Source organism: Urtica dioica, chromosome 6, assembly GCF_054948205.1.
Source record: "Urtica dioica subsp. dioica isolate 48M chromosome 6, U.dioica_male_clone48M_v1_H2, whole genome shotgun sequence".
Classification (NCBI taxonomy): Eukaryota; Viridiplantae; Streptophyta; class Magnoliopsida; order Rosales; family Urticaceae; genus Urtica; species Urtica dioica.
This window is the reverse complement of record NC_142761.1, coordinates 3205160-3232315: the sequence shown is the minus strand read 5'-3', so window position 1 is coordinate 3232315 and position 27156 is coordinate 3205160. Positions and strand designations below refer to the sequence as shown.

Below are 27156 nucleotides of genomic sequence, written 5' to 3'. Positions count from 1 at the left end.
CATCAACCAATGTGAGAAAGTATCTATAACCAGCATAAGAAGGCACATTATAAGGACCCCACACATCGCAGTGAATCAAATCAAACAATGAATCCGATAGATGATTGTTTGCATCAAAAGGAAATCGTCGTTGTTTGGCAAGAGGACACACAAGACAAGGTAATTTCCTATTACAGTGAGTAATATCCAAAATATTCCTCATAGGTTCCAATTTCTTGAAAGATAAGTGACCCAATCTCCCATGCCAAATCTGCGAAGAAACCTTGTTGACTGTTGAGTGGAGCCCCTGGTCCGAGCTCCTCGACAGCAGGTACAAGTCCGAGACCAGATCACCTTTGCCAATCATTTTCATGCCCTTTGTGTCCTGGATTGTGAAACCATCAACATAGAAGATCACAACAGCCTTTGAATCCTTAGTCAAAGCACTTACTGACAATAGATTGAATTTGAAACCAGGCACCAACAGAACATTCCTGAGTACTAGATCAGGAGTCACTCGCACATCTCCACAGTGATGAACCGGTATAATAGTATGATTAGGGAGTGTAACAGTGGAGTGTGTTAGAGGTTTCAAGTTCATTAACATTCTCTTATCAGAACATATATGCCTAGACGCTCCAGAGTCTATAATCCAATCATATTTGCAAGCCTTAGCATCTGTGCTAATATGAGTGAGTGAGCAATTACCTGACAGGTATGAAGAAACATTGATCTCTGTACTGGAAGACGTCGGAGGTGTGAATGCCATTTGCTGGGACAGCATGTTAATCAGCTGGTGGCACTGATCATAAGTCAGCGATGAAGCGCCCTTAGCTCCTTCTCCATGAGAGACTTGTTGTGGCTGCTCGATCAAACTCCTCGAATCAGCACAGTTTGCCTGGCCTTTGAACCTCTTGTGGCCTGGAGGATAGCCGTGAAGCTTGTAGCATTTCTCCATCGTATGACCTTGGAACTTGCAGTGAATACAGAATGGCTTGTCCTTCTCTTTCTTGTAATTCTTCTTCTGAGAATCATCTCTCACAGCAGCTAAAGCCATAGAATTTGACAAGTCTCCTTGACCGGTTTCAACATATCCAATAGATCTCTGCATTTCCTCCTGAGAAACTAATCCATATACCTTGTTTATTGGAGGCATATGATCCATGAGCAATACCTGTCCTCTAGTCTGAGCATAACTCTCGTTGAGTCCCATCAGAAAAGACATGACATATTCTTCGTGATAAAACTCATTTAGAGCCTTAGATCCTCCACAGGAGCAATTGCACGAACACGTAGGCTTGTAGTTGTTCAGCTCTTCATGAATCGACTTCAAGTTAGTGAAATACGCACCAACTGACTTCTGATCTTGCTTCAGGTTCGACAATTCACGACGGAGCTGAAAAATCCGTGGCTTGTTCCCTTGCTGAAATCTTTCTTCCAGATCTCGCCAGATCTCATGAGCTGAGTCCGAGAACAGAACACTTGTGGAGATCTCCTTGCTGACGGAGTTAAGCAACCAAGAAATCACCATATTGTTGCTGCGAATCCAAGCATTGTAGGCAGAGATGTTGGATCTCGAAGGTCTCTCTATAGATCCATCAATAAATCTAATTTTGCTCTTCGTCGACAAAGCAATCTTCATTGATCGGCTCCATGAAATGTAGTTCTCACCAGTCAAAAGCTGCGTCACGAGAATCGTTCCAGGATTATCCGAATGATGAAGGAAGTAAGGATTGGAGAGATCTTCATTCGATGGCTTCTCAGTTACAGAAGTTGCTGAAGACAATTGATCCTCCATTCCTGATCTTCACGTAGATCGCTGTAGAGTCAATAGAGCTAGAAGAATTCACGAACACAATCAATCAAGCGATGTAGCGGAAATCAAACGCTCTGATACCATAATACAATCGTAGTTCATGAATCGTATGATAAGGAACGAGAGAGTGTTTGTGAGAAACGTAGAGCTTTTCTCATTTTCTGATTAACCAAATACTGAAATGAAGCAGAGTACTTATACATTCAGTGTTTGTATGTAAAAGACTAAAAAGCCATCGAGGCTGTTATTACAGAAAATATAAAAGAGTAAAAACGACATGATAATAAAATGACATAATAACGAGGACTCTAATAATATATATTATAAATCTCAATAAACTTGAGGAAAGCGTAACCCAAATGAAAAAAAAAAAATCACCGATAAGTTTCCCATGCATGTCCTCGATTGTTAAAAAAAAATTAATAAAAAAAAAGGTAGAGAGCGAGACTACAGTATTGAACTACTGTATATAGCTACTCGTCACTTCTTATCGTATAAGAGAAACTTAAGCCGCCAAAAAAGAAATTTTATACCACTTTTAAAGTGTAGGTCGTGGATTCAATCTCCACTCGCAACAAAACTGCCATAAAAAAAATAAAAAAATAAAAGCTAGTACTCGTGTAACCCAAAATCGCAGTTCCAAAACGGAAATCGTAAAAGAAGAAGAAGAGGAACGAAAAGCAAGCACACAATGTATCAAAGAAGAAGAAGATTTAATGACCTGATATTATCTTAATAACAAATATTTTTTTTTCTTTCTTTCTCATTTCAATAATGAATATATGCTAGCTGTTTTGTCTTTTGTGCGTGTCGGTCGATCGATATTCAAGTGTAGCTCCAGAGAAACTCTCCGTCGGAGTAATCTCCCGTCGATTCATCTGAAGGCGGAGTGTTGATCATCGGCGGACTTACAAGCATTCCCTCCGCCATGTTCGCCAGCAGATTCGGCATGTTCAGAATCACTTCTTGTGAAAGTATCACGAGGTTCCATCTCAAAACCAATTGGTAATGAGAGGAGTGACTCATGACCTTTATAAGCTCTTGTTAGTTCCCATTCACTTTCAATGTGAGATTCCTAACACGCCCCCTCAAGATGACGGCTCTTTGCGTTCGTTCATCTTGGGCCGAATCCCAACGATTGGATCGGATACCCATTTGGGCTTAATGGGCTCTGATACCATGTGAAAGTATCATGAGGTTCCATCTCAAAACCAATTGGTAATGAGAGGAGTGACTCATGACCTTTATAAGCTCTTGTTAGTTCTCATTCACTTTCAATGTGAGATATTCCTAACACGCCCCCTCAAGATGACGGCTCTTTGCGTTCGTTCATCTTGGGCCGAATCCCAACGATTGGATCGGATACCCGTTTGGGCTTAATGGGCTCTGATACCATGTGAAAGTATCATGAGGTTCCATCTCAAAACCAATTGGTAATGAGAGGAGTGACTCATGACCTTTATAGCTCTTGTTAGTTCGCATTCACTTTCAATGTGGGATTCCTAACACTTCCTCGTCGATAAACTCAGCCGCTGAATCATTGTTACTATTACGATGATCATCATATATATATATATATATATATATATATAACAAAATATATATATATATAATTAAACTATATACATATACATATATAACAAATTATATTTATATATTTATATATATATATATATATATAACAAAATATAAACATAATTAAACTATATACATATATATATATATATATATATATAACAAAATATAAACATAATTAAACTATATACATATATATTTATAAATTATATTTCTTCAAACTAATTAAACATTAATTATATCAGTTTATAATACAAAAATTTAATCTATATTTCTCAAAACTAGTAAAGATTAATTATATAATTTTATAACACAAAAATGATTAAACAATAATTTTATCATTATATAATACAAAATATATCAATAATATTTTTTTAACAATAATAAAATATTTCTTATAATATTTTTTATTAATGAGGAAAGAGATTTTTTTGCATTATATAATGATCTGATAAATGTTTGTTTAGTTTTAAAAAGAATTAATCATTTGTGTATATTAATGAGGAGATTTTTTTTAACTTTTGTATTATAAAATTATATGAACTAATTTTAAGAAAATTAATATTATTTTTATATTAAATCAGAAGCTGCCACGTATTTTTTCATCCAATTTAATAGAGTAAGTACTTACGGCGCAACTAAAATATAGCTTTAGGTATTCTTTTCCGGTGAAAAAAAATGGGTATATAAGTATCATTTTAGATAAATATTAGGTATTTTTTTCGTCATTAACCCATATATAGTTGAATGGTGGAAATAGCATGTGCTTTAGTGAAAATAAATGGAAATAACTTCCCTAATATTTTTAAATTAAAAAAAAAAACTGGAACTTATTTAACATGGTTTATTATTTACATTTTTATTTATTTATAAGCAAAAATCAGTTTTTTACTGTTTGAAAGAAATGGACGGATAAATTAGAAAATAAATTATTTTAACTCACTAATTATAAAACATTGCACTTTTAAAACACTATTCATATACTTTTACTTGTATTATTTTATATCAGGAATGAGTTTGGAGTTATGCCGAAAACCCGTTTTGCTTGGCTAGGTCTTCGTCGCTTTCCATTTTAGCATCTTGTGCACTCACGAATTGTACCTTGTTGACACTCCTCTCATCTACTCCATGTTTTTTCGGTCTTCGAATTTTCCAAGTAAAATGCGTGTTCTTGATTTTGTATTCTATTTTGCTTTACTGTCAATGTCACACATCAGTGCAATGGTCTTTTGTTGGGATTTTTTTTTTCTTTTCATCATATCATATAAGCGCGTAGCCGCGTATGAGTCAATTCTACAGCAACAAAAAATTCCAAGAAATGTAGTACATAATTATTTGAAGGAATGTATAATCAAGTATGACCATATATATTATTGTGATTATGAATTGTGTTTTGTGAACATAGAGGCTAGAGCTATAGAGGACCCTCATGTTGCACACGTTTTAATCACATCGTGTAGATTTTCTTTCTGTAATAGTACCATATAATTAATTTATGAATATATACATATTTTTCAACATAACTATTTTGTTGGGACACCAAATAATTAAGTGTTATTAATCCTCCTTTTATTCGCATGACTTCTAGGCAATGAACTACCGTACTACTAGTACTACATAATTATGAATAATATACATATATATATATATATATATATATATATATATATATATGAATATACATATGTTTGTGTGTGTTTCAAATCTGCATAGTACTTGAATTGAGTACTCAAAAAGATAAATAATAACTAAGCTGGTTTGATCGCAGGTAAAAATAAATAATGAAATTATAGTAAGTTTGTGGTAATAAGGATTAATATTACTGTTAATAAGCAGATATCAATATAAAAAGATACATATAGGTTTCAAATCATTACCTCAAAATCACGGCCTTAAACTTCGACAAGTTTTTTTTGTCTTCCTGTCTCGTCAATGCAACCGACGTTAAACGAAACGTATGTAACATATCTGTATATATATATATATATATATATATATATATATATATATATATATATATTATATGTTTATATAATACACACATACACATCATCGGATTATATTAGTCAATTGGAAAATCTAAAGGAAAAAGGATAGAAGCAATATTGCTTCCCTAGCCCCATCAAAAAGAGATTATATGGCCTTATCTTTTTCAGAGATATTTGATTTATACACACACACACACACACACAAAAACAAAAAACTCAATCACATCTATGATTTTGTTTTTGACCATTGATTCTCTACCAGTTTTTTAGTGTCCATATATTTGAATTTATACAAACAAAATCATGTACGAGACTCCGACAGAATCATTGTATGTATTCATTTCTTCTCTACTTCATTTTCCTTCTTGTCTGTAAAACTTAAGGACTCCTTCATATTCAAGAGTTCTTAATTAAACATATTGTTAAGTTTCTAATCCTAAGCAATTCCGTTATGTCAGTGAACGATTTATAGTAGGTATACATTTGCAAAACCCTTATAGCAACTGATCTCAGAAAGCACATACCGGTGTTTATACATGCAATACACACAGCTGTATAAATACAAAGCAGAACCAATTTTATTATATGAATAAATAACAATATCTCTTACATTATATATATATATATATATATATATATATATATATATATATATTATAAATCTCAATAAATTTGAGGAAAGCGTAACCCAAATGAAAAAAAAAATTCATCTAGAAGTTTCCCATGCATGTCCTCGATTGTTAAAAAAATTAATAAAAAAAAAAACAGTAGAGAGAGACTACAGTATTGAACTACTGTATATAGCTACTCGTCACTTCTTATCGTATAACCATATGATAAATAATACACAAATCTAATAGAAACTTAAGCAGCCAAAAAAAGAAATTTTGGGTGTTTCTAACATGGCTTAATTGATAATTTCGTACCACTTTCAAAGTGTAGGTCGTGGGTCTCCACTCGCAACAAAACTGACTTTAAAAAAAAAAAAAAAAAAAAAAAAACTCGTGCTCGTGTAACCCAAAATCGCAGTTCTAAAACGGAAATCGAAAAAGAAGAAGAAGAGGAACGAAAAGCAAGCACACAAAGTTGTATCGAAGAAGAAGATTTAATGACCTGATATTTTCTTAATAACAAATATTTTTTTTTCTTTCTTTTTCATTTCAATAATGAATATATCCTAGCTGGTTTGGCTTTTGTGCGTGTCGAACGATCGATATTCAAGTGTAGCTCCAGAGACACTCTCCGTCGGAGTAATCTCCCTCGGAAGGCGGAGTGTTGATCCTCGGCGGACTTACAAGCATTCCCTCCGCCATGTTCGCCAGCAGATTCGGCATGTTCAGAATCGCTTCCTCGTCGATAAACTCAGCCGCCGAATCATTGTTACTATCACGATGATCATCATCTTCATCGTTGTTATTACTCACCGCGCCACTGCTCGCCTGTCTGGACTGGGCGGCCTGGGCGGCGGCGGAGCGGATTTCGGAGGGTGACGTGGAGGCGGGGACGGGATAGGCGGCGGCGGAGGCCGGGAAGTTGAGAGCGGCGTCGGAGCCTCGGAGAGCCAGAGCGGCGGCGTCGTAGGCGGCGGCGGCCATCTCCGGCGTCGGGTAAGTGCCCAGCCATATCCGAGTCGTCTTCCTCGGCTCGCGAATCTCTGACACCCATTTCCCGCTCCGGCGCCGGATTCCCCGGTACGCTGGCTGACTCCGGGGAGACTGCGCCGTCGACGATGACGTGGCATGCCCTGGGGAGATGAAAAGCGGGTTTTGGTCTGAGGAGAGACGGGGATTGTTGTCAGCCATTCGTTTATATTTTATTGTTTACTGTTTATATTTCGCACATGGGTTCTCTTCTCTAGCCCTCACGACTTCTCTCTTTTTATACATTTCTAATGAACCGAAATGAGGTTTGAGAGAGAGAGAGAGAGAGAGAGAGAGGGAGAGAGAGAGAGAGAGAGAGAGAGAGAGAGAGAGAGAGAGAGAGAGAGAGAGAGAGAGAGGACCAGTGCTGATAATAGGAATTATTATTTTAATGTTTGAAAAATGGTTTAAGGGTTTTTTTTTTTTTTTTTTTGCTCGGACAAGGGGTTTCTCCTTCTTTTGTTTCGTTTGATTTTCAATCAAGGGTATGGCCGGTTTGAGAGAGAGTTTTTTTAATGTAAAAATGAGGCCACAGAGCGCACACGTATTGCACAACAAGGCTCAGCTCAATCCACCGTCTAGCTAGCCATTACCTGTTATTAAATTGGTATTAAGTCGGTCTTGATTCATGAAGAGAATATATACATATATATATATATATATATATATACTGTATATATATATATACACACACACACTTGGGTTTTATTTTTATTTTATAAAGAGCTCGTCAATGGAAATTTATTAATAACTGTTGACCTGTAAAATTAGTACAACAATATCTCATGAAATACACTGAGTTCCGAGAACGAAAGTCCCGAGAAGGCTAAATGTTCCAAAATACAGACGAATCTCGTACAAGGAAATAAATTATAGGGGATTAGAGAAGTAAAAACTATGATAAGTTTGCTCTTAAGAAAATTCCTTGATTTCCTCTTTTATTTATAGTTGTCTTGTGTTGATAACGTGAAGTGATCAATCTCACATTTCTGATGGTTACCACTCTGCTGCTCTTTGTTTGTGCGCTTAGTGGGTGGTTATTTTTCGTGCTTTCCCTGGTCGTAATCGTGAAGGTGAGCGTTTTGTTTATTTTTATTTACACGTGTTTGATTTGTTTTGAATAGTTTTTTACCTATCAGCTTCTATTCTCTTCGAAGTTCTGCTCGGTAGGGATCGTTCTTGACTTATGAACGAGTCGTTCCTTATCTTTCATGAGTTCTCGAGCATATTTGACTTGAACTCTAGTTTGGATTCCTTTTGTTCTCAGCATTCCGAGGACGTTATTGGTTGTTTCGGATTATTTGAGTTACAATAACCGTAAAAGAAAAATATAAAATTTAAATTACAAGAAAGATAGAAAGAAAATTTAAAACTTCTAAAAAAAATGAAAAATAACACGACTCAATGTCATATACGACGAAGCTATCACTTCTTGCATATCACATTCTCGTGAGACTTCTATTTTTGGGGCTAATCTGACTAAGATCCACGCTAATAATAATAATAAAAAAAATTGTTGCTGTTCGACACTATTCGGATTTAAAGTATGTAAATAAAACCACAAAAATCAAAGATTCTGTACAAAAATCATATCTAAATCTGGATGATTGAAATATAACAAAATATGCTTATGATGATATTGAAAATACCTCGCACGGGACTTACAGAAAAGTGAATCTTCGTTAACTCTCTTCTTTGGCTGAAGAGAACCGTTAATCGATTCTAGTTTTTTTTGTTTTTTTTAATGCAACACTTGTGTTCTTTCTTCCATTATATTAAGTCCTTTCAATTATATACTTTTTATGTAGAAATAAATAAGTTAATAAGATAGCACTAGTGGCACTTGCTACTTCCTTCTCATTATTATCAATATCGGATGCTCTAGGATCATGCTCACCACTCACCATCTTAATTAAAAAATAAAAAAATAAAAAAAATATTCTATTCGATACTACACGTACGTGTGTAAAGGTTCAATGGCACTTTTCTATCTCTTATTCTGTATTATTTATATGGTATATACTTTATTATCAGTTTTACTTTCCATACTTGTATATAATATGCATATCATAATATATAGTCTAACTTCGTTGAATTTCCCTTTAAGACGACATAATAATTTTTATATCGTTTTAAAAGATTTTGAGTTAAAAATCAACTGTATCTAAAGTTGGCCATGTGAAACCAGAAAAATGGAATCTCTTGATAATCTTTCTCATATTTTACGGAAAATAAGACTTACGAAATCGTAAAAATAGTATCAGAAAATCCTGAAACTATTTTTTACGGTACCAAAATTTCCCGGTACGATATTTCAAAGCCCACACCTAGTTGCTATTATCAGAGTGATCTATCTTAAATTAGCAAAATAATCAAATCTAAAAAACTTCGAAATTTTACTAACTGTTTATAATTTTTTTGACCATGTATCTTATATGCCCGTGGGACGAGTCATAAATTTTCAAGACAATGTCAAAATTCTTTTTTCTTTTTTTTTTTTAATTTTTTTTTAACAACGTCAAACTTTGACTATAATACTTAAAACAATAATAACTTTAGCTTTTTTTTTCAATATATAATATGTCAATATAATATGACTATATAAATATATACACACATACGTATATATAGCTTGTCTATTAGTAAATCACTGAAGTGCAGTCATATAAGCGCCGGAATGTAGATTGCAGATTTTATGTTTTCTACAGTTTGTCAATTATGAAAGGGATGGGCATGATTTGGGCGCGCTAAATGTGTGCATCAATTTATAGTTGAGCTTTTTGCAAAAAAGTTAAATTATGCCCATATGCATTTAAATATGATATTATAATAACAGAAACGACATATTACATAAATATATATTTTAAATCCAATTGAAAATATGTGTTGTATAAACTAAATTCAACACCAAAATTAATTAATTAATTAATTAATTCGTTTAATCTTTTAGATCTTGTTCATGCTATAAAAACGACTATCAGTTTTTCTCATAAAGTCTCGAGTTAAAGTCATAACTAAAGTTATTTAATATATTATTAGTCAAATTAAGAAAACTAATATATTTTTTAGCTTTTGAATTATAGTCATTGTATTAATTTGCGTCCATAAATAAAATAAAAGTGCTTCTCTAGACTCATATATTGTTTATTTAATTTTAGGAGATAGTTAAGACAGTAGTCTAATAGTCCATGCTCATTTTAAAAAATAATCAAAGTTTTATTTTATTAAGAATAGTCACCAGAATTATATTAATTAACTGGTTAAATTAATTTAATTTACTTAATAAAATAATTCATCAGGTCGAAATAAATTAATTAATTGACTCAGTTAATTTAATTTACTTCGTTCTGCTGGACTATTTTCGTAATAAAATAAAACTTTGGTCAAAATCTTAGACAAAATTAGAAGAGTGGCTAGTTGCAACAAATTTTTCTTTAATTATTTCATTAAAAGAAAGAAAAAAAAAATATAGAGAAGTGAAAGACACATTGGGGCGTATTTGTAATTGTAATTGTAATTGCAAATAGAAAAATTATATTCTCCCTCTATTAATATGTCAGTGTCACTGTTATTTTCTTTGCCCATGCGTTCCCCTCATAACTACATGGAAACTTACGAGACTTTTTATTCTCTTTTTTTCAATTCAAATTCGATTTAGTCCAATAATAAGTTATTTCATTAAAAGAAAGAAAAATAAAATAGGGAAGTGAAAGACACGCGTGGGGGCGTAATTATAATTGTAATTTCAAATAGAAAAATAATATTCTCCTTCTATTAATATGTCACTGAAATTTTCTTTGCCCCATGCTTTCCACTCATAACTACGTGGAAAATTACGAGACTTTTTACTCTTTGTTTTCAATTCAAATTCGATATAGCCGAATAATAAGTTAACTATGTTCGATTTAAAGAATCCCAAATGTAACTTAACTGTCTAACAACATTTAATAACTTGGGGTAAAATCAAACGAAAAAACTAAATAATAAATTGTGTCTATTGAATTGAAGTTAATTCAATTGATATTCGTCTTAGGCGTCATAAAATTCCATACTCAAATTGTCAAACTTGATAAATTAATAAGCCGGATTGTTTTTGTTGAGATTTCTTCTCTAATCCACAAAGACAAACACCATATATACAATCATGGGAACACGCAGAAAATGTTTACGAATTTCAGTCAAAGTGACCTAATCCCGGGAATTATCCTCTTGAAATTTGTATGCACTATGATCAAACCTTCAATCCCGTACAACTGCTTATACCTTTGTGATCTCACAATCCGAAAACTACCAAACCCTAAAGAAACAGAGAAAAAGATGAAGATGAACTACCCAAAAATTTATCCCCAATTCTCTCGCTCAACCTCTCAGACATTTCTATCTCTTTTCTTTTACTTTATGCAAATGTCACACTAAACTAACCGTTAGCACATTGTCTATATTCAACAGACTAAAACCAAACATAATACTAACTTAACCACTTATGAACTGTAGTTAAGATTATCTTACAATAAGCACCACTAACTAACTAAACCGAGTAGGACCCTATTTCCTGAATTTTTATATGAATGAAAATCGAGAAAAGGAAGAGTCATTGACTCAAACTTATTGTCAAACCCCACTCATCATAATATGGAGGTACTTATGGCAAAACAGGGCGATCTGATCTTTTACAATAAAGCGATAGATGGAATTGTTAAGGCACAACTAATATTTAATAGTTTTCTATATCCAAAACGCGCTAGTAGCAAGTTGAGAGAGAAAACTATCTTTAACTTTGTCTTTTATTTTCAGTTTTATATATTCTTTTTCTTGTTTGGGTTTAACCTAATGAAGGTATAATATTTCCCTCTCTAACCCTGAGCTCGCCGATGGAATTAGCCTTTGAAGGGTAAGCGACATCAAACGAGAAGAGGCAGAAGTGTTGTTGGATACTCTTGTGGTGGGATGTTGGGTGTGTGTGTTGCGAGGCTACAAGGTCGTTTATTCCTTTAATTTTTCATCCAATGTTTTGGTAACTTATGCCTGCCCAATTAAGGCTAGTTTTGTCATCTAATTTTTTATGTCGCTTCTAAAAATACTTTTTGTAGTAGTGAATTTTGGAATATCTCCTCCGGAAAATTAACTTTCAACGGCCGAGGCTTCACCATAACTCTTTACGACTTTCGGTGGTCATCGGATAGTAATCCAGGATTATTGATAGAGTTGAATAAGGAATTAAGAGCTTCCATGGAAATCAAATGGACTAGGAGGTTAAACAAACTTGATTATGCATTAATCTTTTTTTTTTTGTGGGTAGTGAGAGAGAGGGTAGTTTTGGATGAATAATTTCATTATGTAAACTTCTAAAAATAGGAAATATCACGACTGGACCTGATCTTACTCGTAAGACATCTAGAAATAGACTTTTGATAATAATAAAAAAGGGACAAAAAAAATACCCTTTAACGCATTTAAACTTAATTTTATCGTAGTAAATCATCGGAAGTTAGAAGTCATAGTAAATCAAATTCATCGTATTTTATCGGAATTTAATTTGAATTAAAAGCAGCAGCGACTCTTGCTGTAGTTGTTTTTCCCAAAAAAGAGTCATCATTTCCTCAATTTACCTTAATCTAGATTAATTTTGATATTCTTTATTGAATTACGATAAATTACGATAAAATTAAAATGATAGAGTTTAAAATAATTTAAAAAAAGTTTTAATGCGTTGAATGGTATTTTTGTCTGTTTTTTTATTTATCAAAAGTCTGTTTCTAGATCTTTAACAAGGGAGAAGTTCATTCTAAATATTTCATATTTTAAGAGGTCTACATAATGAAATTTCTCATCCAAAACTACCCTCTCTCTCACCACCTATACAAAAAGATTATCACATAATGAAGTTTGTTTAACCTCCTAGCTCCATTCAATTTCCATGGAAGCTCTTCATTCCTTATTCAACTCTATCAATCTTCCCGGATTACTATCCGATGACCGCCTAAAGCCGTAAAGAGTTATGGTGAAGCGAAAAAATTAGAAGCGACATTTTACATTTTGAAGCGACTTGTCGCTTTCAACCTAGTCAACGAAAATCAATGCATTCTGACGTGAAAATGACAAATTTTTTAGTTTAGAAGCAACATTTATTTTTTCGCCATTTAGAAGGGACTTGTCGCTTTCACGTAACCGAAAGCTCTTTGTTTTCTCCGCCGAAATTTTTATTTTTTAACAAAACGACTTCGTTTTGGATGATCTAAAAATTAGAAGCAACTTATGGCTTCTAGTTTAGGTTGCATTGGTATAAAATCGCGTCTTCTTCTTCCTCGATCTAGAACCATAAAAAAAACCCTCTCTCTACATTCTTCTCTCTCTCTCTCTCTCTCTCTCTCTCTCTCTCTCTCTCTCTCTCTCTCTCTCTCTCTCTCTCTCTCTCTCTCCGACCACACGCCCAGCCACTCCGACCACCATGCCGTCCTCTATTGGATATGGTTCTTTGTTATAGTTTTAAGTTTCCTGAGGGTTACTTAGAAACAAGTTATATGTTATTTGTTTTAGAGTTTGTCGTTTATTTTCCTTTTAAGTTCTTATGCTAAAACAACGTGTCGTTGTTATTAGATGAACTCTGTATTTAAGGATTTCAAATCTTCGATGTTCAATCGAATCAAATAAGTCATTTTATTTCATTCCTTTCTCTCTCTAGAATCTCTTTCTCACTCTCGATCTCAGATTCCAATATGTGATAATATGATTATTATATAATGTTAGCGTCGAAACAACGGCAATGACGGAGATTACCTCCTACGGGCTTTTGAGCTCTGACATGGCGGCGCGGAGCTGGGCCCATTTTTGCATCGCTTAAATTTGGTTTGTATACTGAGCACGTTGAATAAAGGCATTTAGGTCTTAAAAAAAGTAAAATCCGTCATTTTCGCAAAGTTTTAAAAAAACCGTTATTTTCGTACAGTAGTAACCAAAATGCGATGTTTCTGTAATTTCCTTCATTCAAATATTGCATTATCATCTAAATTATTATTATTATTATTATTATTATTATTATTATTATTATTGTTGTTGTTGTTGTTGTTGTTGTTGTATATTAAACCGCATGGTGGTATAAATTTAGTGGACCCAACTATACATTATAACACAACTTTTTTGCTGCCACGTTTCTGTCACGGTCCAATATCATCTTCAAGTTTAGCCACAATTTTTCTTCTTTTTTACAGCAAGAATACCCTATTTAATGTTTCTGCCTCCAATTTCTCAGACCAAATTATGAATCCACTTCTTTTTTTTCTTTTCTTTTTTGGTTTTTTGAGGTCATTGAAGAATTATGAATCGAATTGTCACTGCGTATTTAATGCTCTGACATGTCAAGTCTATACTTTGTTGATGGTTCGTGTGTGAGAATATGAAGAGCAAGTGGTAAGAGCTAAGAAGAGTTTATTATACAATGGAGACAAGGAAAGGGGAAAAAAATAAGAGAAGAAGAAGTGAAGCTCTCAGTTGCTGATATATATCCAATCACGTCGTTGAAATGTGCATGAATTTTGGAGCCTTCTTTTGAGGTCATGCACTTCGAGAATTATTTGTTAGGGGAAAAAAAAAAAAAAAACTTGTGAACGATAACGTAAAGAAAACTCTCGAGAATGATTGTTAAAGTCATAAATTCTAACTATTTTTTGTTTAGTTTTTTTTTATATCATATGCAATATGCTTAATCTTTTATGTTAATTCTTTGTGGCATGAATTTATTTTGGCGAAACAGTTTGTTCAAGTAATTATGCAACTTATTGTTAGAATTCTTTGATTACGTGTTTCTTTCCCGCGCAGACGAACTACATATATATATATATATATATATATATATATATATATATATATATATGTAGTGTATTATATATATATATTATTTTAGTTTCGAGTAATTCATCTGTTAATACTCCTAGTTTTATATAAAAATGTACTAGCTATAGTTAGAAAACAAATCGCTTTTATCAATGGCTGAATATGCTTCCATATCTCAGAATAATTCTCTCTCCTTGATTTCACTAATAAGGTACAGTTTTTGAAAATTAAAAAAAAAATTGAAAAGAGGCTCAATTTACTATCAATTCGACAGATCATTCACCACCACCCGTAAAGAAGTATCATACTCTAGAATAACGAAAACAAAAAAATAAATTATAAAAAAACCATAATGGAGAAAAGAAAAACAAAATAGATTCACCAAATGACAATTTCACAAATTCTGAACCATATATAAAAATCGACAGGTTATTCAATATTTAAATCAAAACAAAACATAGGCATGTGCAAACTAGGGCAAAAAGATAACGAACTTTTCACACCAATTATGGAAAACCCTAAAAAGTGATGGGCTATTTACGTACAACTGGGTAACCGGAAAAAAGAGAGAGTCTATTCATTAAGCAGTTATATATAATGTGATTCGTGAGAAGTTGATCATAAAACGCCTACAGAAAGAGGCCAATAAGCAAACCCTTGAGAAGCCCAAAGAGGAAAGGGTTAACGTTATCTTTAGCAGCAACGTCTCTGATTCGGAACCCCAACAACACTCTTGCTTGTTTTATTTTATTTTTTTATTTTTATTTTTTTTATGAAACAATCCGCTTGCTTTTGTTCACAGCTTTTTTTTTTTGCTACGCTTCAGGGACATGCTATATATACTGACACGTCACAACATACATGTCAAAGCTCCTTCTATTATATATATATATGTGCCCTATATATATACATATACGTATCAAATAATTGGCTAACTAAGCTAGAAACTTGAAAAATTGCTAAATAATCAATATTTCGTAAATTTTTCGTAAATAGTCAAATAATTAGGCAGCTTTTGCTTTGATTAAGGAGGCGTTTTTTTTTTTTTATGAATTTTAAATTTCGATGTTTGTGTTTAAAATTTAAGATTTATTTAGAAATTTTAAATTATATATTTGGAAATTCTTGTTAATGCTGAAACGTCTTATTAATAAGACATAATTCTCTATTTATTAGCAGTTAGTTATGGGAATTAGATTACATTGATTTTATTCTTTAATTGTGACTAAATTAACGATTTTGTTGCATATATTAGTCTGATATCGAAATTCAAACGGCAGGTGCTTATTTTTTGAATTCTTTCATTTTATTTTCAAACTGTAAAATATGTAATGATTTACATAAATTAACATTGTAAATTTGTTGTTAATTAACATTGTAAAATACGTCATGATTTACATAAATTGACCAAACGCAGTCAAGATTGTAACACAAAAAACTATAAACAAGAGTCTCTAATCGTCGAAGTTCAAGGAATACGAAGGCTGGCTTCATTGCTCGATGTCGATGTCTTTCTTTGCTTTCTTTTCGGTGAAATCCCAATTTTCTCGATCGTCAACAAATTCAGCAGCCTAACACCACACATGAAAATAGATTGTAAATAATAAAAATAAGAATGGCATATTTACTGACGTATTAACACCAAAAAACTTATTTTATTTGTGTAATTCGTGTTGTTGATTTGTTCACATCCTTCTTTGCCGAAGATTTTCTTTACAGAACTTTATATCAATATTAACACTATATTAACACTCTATATCAATATTCCTTTACAGAACTTTGGATTTTCAGTTTAGAACAACTTTTCCATATTAACAAATATTAACAGAAACTCTTTCAACATAGCCATACGGAGTCCCCTACAATGTCAATTTATTAAGAAATTTTTCCGATTAATGTCTGCAAACACAACCCAGAAACCCTATTTCCCAAATCGCAAAAATAAAACAAAAAAGAATCCTTTAAAAAGAAAAAAATCACAAATTTAGACGCATTTACAACATAAAAAGTAGTCAAGAATTAAGTATGCAATCAAATATCTTTTTCCGCTGCCGACGATTGCTTGTATGATTTTTTTTTTCACTATCTCTGGTTATACCGTATTCAATATTTTCGGCCTCAACTTGCGGGAATTTAATTTAATGCGACATGATTGATTTTTTAATTCGACAAATAAGTGTAGAATTAGGCGGGAAATTTTCGTGGGTATTTACGTAAAATTTTTGTTGTAAATAAAAATTTGTAATTATTTACAAAAAATTCACAAAAAATTGATTATTTGTCAAAATCTAAGATTTCATGTGATTATAAAGGTAAAAGACACTACACATATACCATGTGCGTGTGTGGTAGACTCAGACAACACTTTTTGTGATGCTGGGGCAGATTGACATGATTAAGTATTTTTTACTCTCTCTCTATTAAGTTCATGTTCAATGACAAAAGAAACCCGGTGGAAAGACAAAAAAAAATCTTTTGGACAAAACTAATAAGATTTTTTTGGACAGCCGGCGTTTTTTTTTTTTTTTTGGGTAGTTTATGTTCATTGGAGAGGTGAGAATTATTTTTCATTTATTTTAGAGAGACTTTAAAGTATAGAATACAATGGGCAAAATGTCCCACATCGATGGTGTATACAGCACAACGCTATAGCATATCGTGGTAACTCTTTCACATGCCATGCTTTTCTGTTTCTAGCCATGGGCTATACATGGATAATTATAAAAGCACATTGGATGTATTAATATGATTTTTGTCTGTTCTTAGAAGATGACTTACAGTGTCTCGTCTTAAACTAGCTTCTCGTATATATAGCTTAAATGAGCTATCATCTCCACTTTTGATTCCCTCAATATTATAATATTGTAAAAGGGAAGAAAAATAAAGTTCAGGATTAATGCTGAATTTGAATATTGAAAACAGTTATAAGTGTACATAATTTATTATTGAATGTAATATATAGTCAATGGATTGATTAATTTGTAAGATCATATTTATATTTAAAAGACTTGCTAATTAAAACACCACACCCAAGCCACATAATAATATATAATGGCGATAGATCGCTATAATTGACAAAGCTTGGTACATTTATTTATTTTATGTTTATAAAGTTATTAATATTTGATAAGATGAAAATAAGGGACGAAAAGTTCCACGTAAAAAACGACGAGACTATTTACTATTTTATTTTAAGGAATGACGTACATAAAAAGATGATTTTATTTTTGAGCATTTGTGAAGTAGCCATAGCTTGTATAATTTTTTTTTTTATTAATAGTCATTGTTCTGACGTCTAAAATGTCCTTAAAATTTAAAAATGAAAACTCTGCACAAAAAATTGGGCATACATAATAAATGTTTGAGCTGAGAGACTTTTGAGGGTATATATTAATTTGACCATAAAAAAAAAGAATAAAAATAGGAAACTCAATATAGGTTATTTATTCAGCTTACAGTGATTTGTTGACTTTTTAACGAATCTTTTATTTTATTTTAGATAAGTACGAGTTAGTTTCCGTGCGTTGTCACGGGTTAACTAAAAAGAATAAAATATTTCAAAATTTAGATAGATAAAATTATAATGGGTTAGAAGACTCACCGGAGCACGTGTTGTCGGAGGTGGCGGTGGTGGTGGGTCTCAGCGGTGGCAGAGAGATCGGAGGGCGGTGGTGGTGGATCTCGGTGGTGGTGGTGTGTGGTGTGTGGTAGAAGCTTGGTGGGTGGTGTATGGTAGCATTTGTCCACAGTATGACCTAGCATCTTGCAATGTGTGCAAAGAGGTCTCTCCTTGCCTTTTTGCTTCTTTTGATCTTCACGAACAGACATTGCAAGGGAGTTGGACTGGTCAATCTGTAGGCTTGTGTCGAAACCAATTGACCTATGAGTTTCTTCTTGGTTGAGCATTGCATACACTTTACTAATGGGAGGAATAGGCTCCATAAGGAGCACTTGACCACGAGCATGAGTGCAGTTCTCATTGAGGCCCATGAGAAACTGCATCACATATTCTGACTCAGCAAATTGGCTTAATTTCGCTTTTCCACCACAAGAACAGCTACAAGTGCATTCTGGCTTGAATTCACAGAGATCTTGATAGACAGACTTGAGTTTAGTAAATAACACACCAATAGATTGCTGATCTTGAGTCAGGTTGATGAATTCATGTCGTAACTGGAAGATCCTCGGTCCATTTCTCTGTTGGAAGCGATCTTTCAGATCATTCCAAATTTCCATGGCGGTACATCAAAGAAGAAGACTGGCTGCGATTTCTTTGCTCACAGAATTCATGATCCACGCAAAAATGGTGTTGTTGTTCCGACTCCAAAGGCAAAGCAAATCTTGATCATCTGGTGAAGGCTTCTTGATACTTCCATCGAACCCAATTTATTCTTGGCTTCAAGAACAATCAACATGGATCGACTCCAAGGCATGTAGTTAGTGCCAATAAGGACGTTGGAGACGAGGCTTCCTCCAGAAGAATCGGAATGATGAAGATAGTATGGAGAGAATTGATCTTCAATGGTAGATCTAGGTCGTGAATTGCCAGCATGTTCGCCGGTGAGAGGATTCTCTGTCGATGAGATTTTTGCGTCTGCCATTATCATACCGGATCAACGAAAACGAAAAAGAGAAGATGAGAATCAGAAAAAGAATTTAGTCGATCTCAGATTTTGCGGAAAATAGCTCTGATATTGTATACAATATTTCTGCCGTCGTCGTGGCTCCGAAGCTAACAATATACAATAATCACATTATCAATATATTATATACAACATCTTCTTTGTCGCCGTAATTCTGACGTTGACAGTATACAATAATCATATTATCAGTATAATGTATACAGTATCACATAATCAATATACTGTATACAATAATCAGTATGTGATTAAATAAAATATATAGATAGATATTTATATACATTTACAAATGTGTTACTGATTAAATTGTATATCTATTGTATGTTAACCGTATATTGTATATGTTAAGTTTATTGGATCGTGGCCACAACAAAAGCTAAGAGCAATTGAGAAATAAATGAAATAAGGGCAAAAATGATCATTCACATTTTAAGTTCGATATAGTCCGATATTTTCATAATATAAAATGTTCACACGTCATTTTTGTAATAAATAAAAAAAGACAAAAATACGCTATTGACACTACAAATTGAGTCACCCTATAAGTATATATATGGGAGTACAGTTATCCACAGCTCGCATCACACATGCAAGTTTGTTTATTTGTTTAGTTTCGATAGCGAGTCCAAAAACCATAATATTTATGAAAGTGTCTAATTATTGTTTATAGTGTATACTTGTCAATGTGACGTCATTAAATATGTACATATGTCAATTTGGATGTGTCACTACGTACATAAACAGTTATTATAATATTTAGCCAAACTCGTAAATCGCGAATTCGGATCCTCTTTTTATTTTTTGTGTCTTTCTTAGTGTCCCTTCAATCAAAGTAAAACATGTCATCATTCTATTTAACTTATTGATTTGCTGTTTAAATCACAAGTATATATGGATCACATAGACATGGTCCATGAATAATTTCTTCGGAATAAAATGTCCGCCCATAATGTATTGACATTATATATATATATAAGTACATATGGGCGTGACATTAAACTCTCTTTTTTAAGATTGATCAGTGATAATTAAGCTCAACAACGTAGAGAGAGGTATGAAGATTGCAATGAAAATCTTAATGACATAACAAAATTTATAACCACATCCGTCGTTGTGTATTACATAGATCAACAGTCCTCTTAAGTCCCCCTCAAACTAAGCCGTTGTCACCACCGAGATTAATTTGGAACACAAGTGTTGAAACCTGGAATAGATTGTGCTTTGTAAACACTTTAGTTTACTTTTATATATCACCATATGCACCATTGATATATATATATATATATATATACACACATATATATATATATATATATATATATAAACAAAAAATAATTTAAAATAATATACTATTCCATTGATATAAGCAATCATCATCAGGTAAATAATACAATAGTAGTTTTGTTAAAATTAAATCTAGAGTGAAAATGAAAATTTAAAGTGTGGTTTATGATATTTGCAAGTACAACATGCTTAATTAGTTAGGCTAATATATTTTAGATCTAGTGATTAATGATAATAAGCAAATCCAAAAAGGACAATTATTATTCTTTTTTATCTATGCACTGTAACCGCAACTCCGCAAGTGGTAATAGTCATAAATGTTGATGACTGAAGAAAGCGATCAAAATTTACTGTACAAAGGTTGAAAACATGTCAGTAGTAATTTGATGAGGAAATAAAAGGAAGAGAACTGTGAAACAAACATGCCTGAAAGAAAGAAGGTTCAATGTATAATGATACGAATTGCTTACATATTGAAATTCTGTTTAGACACTGTCAATGATGTGTCGATGTTGTACATTCAATGTATCCGACAACTTGAACTAATATAATAGACGAATAAATAAATAAACAGTGCGTAAATAAAATGACACACAATGTGATAATTTAATTCGATGCAATATCACTTATTCTGGAAGACAGTGTGCCCAAGTAAAAAGAAAATTCACTATATGAAAAGTAGTACAAGTACAATGATGGACTTATATGAACAATCATTGTTTCAACAAATATTAAGCGATATAAGCCACAAAAACATAAGCATTTGCATTTTAACCAAAGTTAAATGGTTCTTCAAACTATGGGTAGGCCGCAGAACCCAGTTTTGGCTTAACTACAGATTACGCTCTGATTTTGCAAATTAATTAGTGAAATCTTGATCAATGTGGTGACGTAATTAATATTTAGGTAATCACGTCCTGAATTAGTATCTTCTATATGAAAAGAAAAAAAAAATGATTTCCAAAAAAAAAAATATGAAAAAAAAGGTAGAGTAAAATGATTTCCTTTAAGCTCAGCCCAATAGAAGACATAAAGCCCAACAAGTGGTGCCAAGTAGTTGGTTAAACTATCGAAAAAAAAAAATAATAATAATAAAATAAGTAGGTTAAACTAGGCTAGGTTAAACGTGTCTCCTCTTTTCAATTATGCTTATATACCCTCCAAAAACTTTAGTAACCGTTGCTCTCATGCAAATTATTATTATTATTATTATTATTATTATTATTATTATTATTATTATTATTATTATTATTTGCTTCGTTTTCAAGTTAAATTTATTATTAATAACAAAGATATTGATCTCACTTCACTAAAAACTATTTAGAACAATTTTCCATGAAGTACAACATATTTATTCTTATATATGGCAATATTATAAAGACTTATTAACCTAGAAAACATATTTTTTACGCCACGACAAAAAAAAAAAAAAAAAAACACAATATATTTAAGAACACGTGTTAGACTGTTAGTTATGTATTGAAGGCAAATATTTGACCATTAAGCCGTTGTTTGAATAATCCGTACTTGACAGTAGTTCAAGTCGACGTACATATTAAATCTCTCAGTTCGTGATATTCATTAAACTAGTTCATTAGTATCGTACACTTGTGTGAGTTGAAATATCGCAACAATTTTTATAATCAAACTTGCAGAAACTAACTATTTTTTAGATTGAAACTATGGACAACATTTATTTTTAATAAAGTTATAAACAATATTAAAAAAAAAATTAAACGAAACCGTACATTTACAAATAATATAAAACATATATAAAGTTATAAACACCACCTAAAAACAATCTATATTGTATCAGACTAAAAGATCCTACGCATTGGATGAATAAAGTTTAAAAAGTCGTATATTCAGGTAATTACTTCAAGTTAAGCCCAGTCTATTGTGGTTGGTTGTTGCCCCAACTCAAGCCCAGAAAAAGCTTTTATATACACATTATATGCTGTATATAGTTCTAGTGATATATATATATATATATATATATATATATATATATATATAAAGTCTTACCCAGTGGCGGTCGATCTCCACCACCTTCACTTCCTCTGCCGATGATCGATCTCAAGAAGTCTTGCACAGTGGCGGTCCGGGGTGATATGAATAACTACGTACACTAGTACAAAAAACAACATTAGGTGCGACTTTTTTCGCACCTAAAAATCAAAAGTCGCACCCAATGATACCTTTAGGTGCGACTTTTCCGCACCCGAAAGTCCGCACCTAAAGGTCGTGGGTGCGAAATGTCGCACCCGATGATCATGACTTTTAGGTGCGGTTTTTCGCACCCAAATTCGCACCCATAAGTCAGAAAAGTTATGTGAAAAAGTCCGCGGGAACGCCATTAGGTGCGACTTGTCGCACCCAAATGCCTACCTGCCAAACCTTTGGGTGCGACTGGTCGCACACACTAGCCTACCCGCCAAACTATTGGGTGCGACTGGTCGCACCCAATGGCCTTCCCGCCAAACTATTGGGTGCGACAAGTCGCACCCAATAACCTTCCCGCCATAATTTGGCGGGAATATTGACCTTTGGATGCGACGATTCGCACCCAAAGGTCTACAACTTGCATCCAGGGTACAATTCTGCTTCCAACTCGGCGAACAAGTCTTCAACTTGCTCCTCCGCACGTACCTCGCTCGGAGCCGGCTCGGTAACACCGTCGAAATCCTCGTGATCTCTTATATCCTCCACAGCAGCATGTATTCCTCATACTCCTCTCTGGGCTGTTTCTCCGATGGGGACTTCTTCAAGATGACAGACGAAACGCTCGACCTCGCCATGATGATACCATTCTGTGTAGCCCGGGGTAAACCCTTTGTTTAGCAGATGATGCCTTACAACCCCAATGTCGTGTCATCTCACGTTATTGCAAGGCTTGCATGGACATCGATATTCGCCATTATCGTTCGGAAATCTTCTTGCAGCTCGGATAAATTCATTAACTCTTATTTTATACTGCAAGGACAACCGATTGTTCTCGGTGATCCAATCTCTACTTGGATTGGACATTGATTTTGCTAAACGAAAGAGAAAATTAACAATTATTAAGAGTTGTTGCTAAGGGACGAAGACGACTGAAATCGATTACTTATGTTGGCCCTGATGCCCAATAGTGCGGCTTAAGAGTTATTGCTAAGGGACGAAGAACTATAAAGGTGAAATTATGAATTTTATGTTATCTGAAGTCGAATTGAAAAAATTAGGGTTTTGAGAATAATTGGTTGGAAACTATATATACAACGAGACTATATTGATTATCGATGGAAACCAACAGAAAAAGGAAAAAAAAACCACACACACACAATTTTGAAATCCCCGAGCCCGAGCCGAAGCCGAAGCCGAAGCCGAAGCCGAAGAGGCTGACGGCGGAGATGAAGAACCGACTAGGCTGAGCCGGTCCCGAGCGCGGGGCTAAGAGCCGAAGCTGAGCCGTCCCGAGCGCGGGGCTGAGAGCCGACTTGGCTCAGACAGGTTGTTGGAGGCCGCTCGCCGCGGGAGCAGAGGCCGGGAGGGAGGTTGCCGGCGAAGGGCGGTACCTGCAAAGAGGAAGAAAAAAAAAGAGGTGTCGGTGGTGGCCGGAAATTAAAGAGGAAGAAAGAAAAGAGAGGCTCGGTGGTAGTGGTACCCGTCGGTGGTGGTCGGAGAGAGACGGTGGATTGGTGGTGGTGGTAGGAGAGAACTCGGAGAGAGAGGGTCGGAATGTGAGAGAGAGAGGCTCGGTTAAATGAATGAAGATCGCATAGAAAATTTGTTTTATATCCTGACCTAGAATTTGGGTGCGACTTTGTCGCACCCAATGACCCTTATGGGTGCGACAATGTCGCACCCAATGACCTGTGTCAGTACTTTTGGGTGCGACAAAGTCGCACCCAATGATATTTGTAAAAAGAGGAGGAAAATTTGGCCGCGGAAAAATTTAGGACATTTGGGTGCGACTAAGTCGCACCTAATAGTTTAGATAAAGTATTGGGTGCGACTTGTCGCACCCAACTTTAAAAAAAATCGCAAAAATTTTTCAGTGCTTGTTTGAGTGTTGGGTCCGACTTTTCGCACCCGAAAGTCTTTTTGGGTGCGACTATTAAGTGCGAAAAGTCGCACCCAAAAGTAATCCGCACCGGAAAACTATATTTGTAGTAGTGGTATACATATAAAAAGGAGTTGATAAAGGTTTTTAAACTCTATAGAACTTTCATATATATTATTTTAGAAGATATTTATTTAATAAGTTAGTCTATTTGTTTAATCTCATAAGCAGTGTATTTGACAATATTAAATTTCAAAATTGTATGAACTTATTTGCAGATACTTAGTTATGTATTGGTTATGTAACCACAATGATTTCTATACTCTTAATTATGATTCCCATCATAATGATCTGTAGGTCATAACGAAAATAAAAACATAAAATATACAATCAAGAATATATATATATATACATATATATATACAAAAAAATAAATCACAAAAATTGATCAAGAATATGAAAAGTTAACCTAAGAGTTTAAATATATATATATATATATATATATATATATATATATATATATATATATATATATATAGCATGTCATCAATTGTAATATACCCTTAAAATAAGAGGTATATATTGTTGGTTCCAAACTAAAGGATTTTTGCCAAAGTTTCAAAGTATGCAAACAAAGAGATAAAAATAATTGGAGACAATATCTCTTAGATTGAGGAAGTGTAATGAGAAGTAGAATTTGTATTGATGGAGTTAAAAATGAAATGCATACAACTATGGCTATTTATAGGAAATGAAATACTACATCAAAATCCTTGCTCATCAAGTATCATTGCTCATCAAGTTTACTTGCTCATCAAGTTTGCTTGCTCTCCAAGTTTGTAAAGGCTTGCTCACCAAGTTGAGCTTATTAATCTCACATTCTCCCCCTTAAGCTTGACTTGGTTCGAGGTTCTTTACCCCGAGCAGCTCTCTCATCTCAGCAAACTTGACTCTCGTCAGAGCCTTAGTGAGTATGTCCGCACGTTGCTCTCTGGTGCTGACAAATTCCACGATGATCTCTCGCTTCTCAACACACTCGCGAATAAAGTGAAAGCGGGTGTCGATGTGCTTACTGCGTCCATGAAACACCGGGTTTTTCATCAGTGCGATTGCGGACTTGTTATCCACGTAGAGAGTCAATGGTTTTTGCTCGGCTCCAGTCACTTCACTCAATAAACTTCTCAGCCACAACGCTTGACACGTTGCTGCAGTTGCTGCCATGAACTCAGCCTCACAGGAAGATAGAGCCACAGTTCGCTGCTTCTGAGATTGCCAGGTGATCAGATTCCCGTTGAGATAGTATACCATCCCTCCGGTACTTTTTCTGCCATCGACATCACCGGCTAGATCACTGTCGGTAAAACTGATCAGTTCTTCAGCTTCACTTCCTCTTCCTTATTGGATCCCATAGCTCGTCGTTCCCTTCACGTAACGAAGGATGTGCTTCACTGCCTGCTGGTGTAGACTAGTAGGCTTCTCCATGTGACGACTCATCATGCCCACTGCATATGAGATGTCAGGTCGAGTGTGGGTTAGGTACCTGAGACACCCGATGACACGCCTATAATCTATGAGATCCACTGGTGTTCCTTTTTCATCCTTCCCGAGCTGCAACTTTGCTTCCATCGGGTACTTGCTCGGGTTGCAATCCGCCATCTCGAACTGCTTCAAGATCTTCTTCGCATAGGCCGTCTGTCTCAACGTGATGCATTCCTTCTTTTGATCTACTTCGATGCCGAGGTAGTATGAAAGTAGTCCGAGGTCGCTCATCTCGAACTCTTTCATCATTTGCTCCTTGAATCCGCTTATGCCTTCTACACTGGATCCAGTCACGATCAGGTCGTCGACGTACACACCGACGATGAGGGCATCCTCTCCGTTATTCCTCGTGTAGACTGCTTGCTCCTAAGAGCACTTCTTGAACCCAAGACTCTTCATACTCCTGTCAAGTCGAGTGTTCCATGCACGTGATGCTTGTTTCAACCCATACAGGGATTTTGACAACTTGTACACCTTGTGCTCTGCAGTCTGATCTACAAAGCCTTATGGCTGACCAACGTAGACTTCTTCTTCCAATTCACCGTTTAGGAATGCGGATTTGACGTCCAGGTGATGGATTTTCCAGCCTCGATGAGCTGCGAGGGCTAGGATCAGTCTGATTGTGTCAAGTGTGGCTACTGGAGCAAAAACTTCCTCGAAGTCAACTCCCTTCTTCTGCACGTATCCTTTTGCGACCAATCTGGCTTTGTGCTTGAGGACCTTGCCTTCTGAATCCTTCTTGAGCTTGTAGACCCACTTCAGACCAATGGACTTGTGACCTTTTGGAAAGTCGACTAGCTCCCATGTCTGATTCTTCTCAATG

At 34.3% G+C, this 27156-nt stretch overlaps 2 protein-coding genes across 2 annotated transcripts; both read right to left on the bottom strand.

Annotated features, from left to right (window-relative positions):
• Positions 1 to 6238: 6238 nt before the first annotated feature.
• On the bottom strand, positions 6239 to 7285 carry LOC149392940 (ethylene-responsive transcription factor ERF026-like). Its single transcript, XM_089617158.1, has one exon. The coding sequence runs from the start codon at positions 7158 to 7160 to the stop codon at positions 6576 to 6578; it is 585 nt and encodes a 194-aa protein (XP_089473284.1). The 5' UTR covers positions 7161 to 7285; the 3' UTR covers positions 6239 to 6575.
• An 11140-nt stretch (positions 7286 to 18425) lies between these two features.
• On the bottom strand, positions 18426 to 19064 carry LOC149392939 (uncharacterized). Its single transcript, XM_089617870.1, has one exon. The coding sequence runs from the start codon at positions 19062 to 19064 to the stop codon at positions 18426 to 18428; it is 639 nt and encodes a 212-aa protein (XP_089473996.1).
• Between the last annotated feature and the right edge of the window lie 8092 nt (positions 19065 to 27156).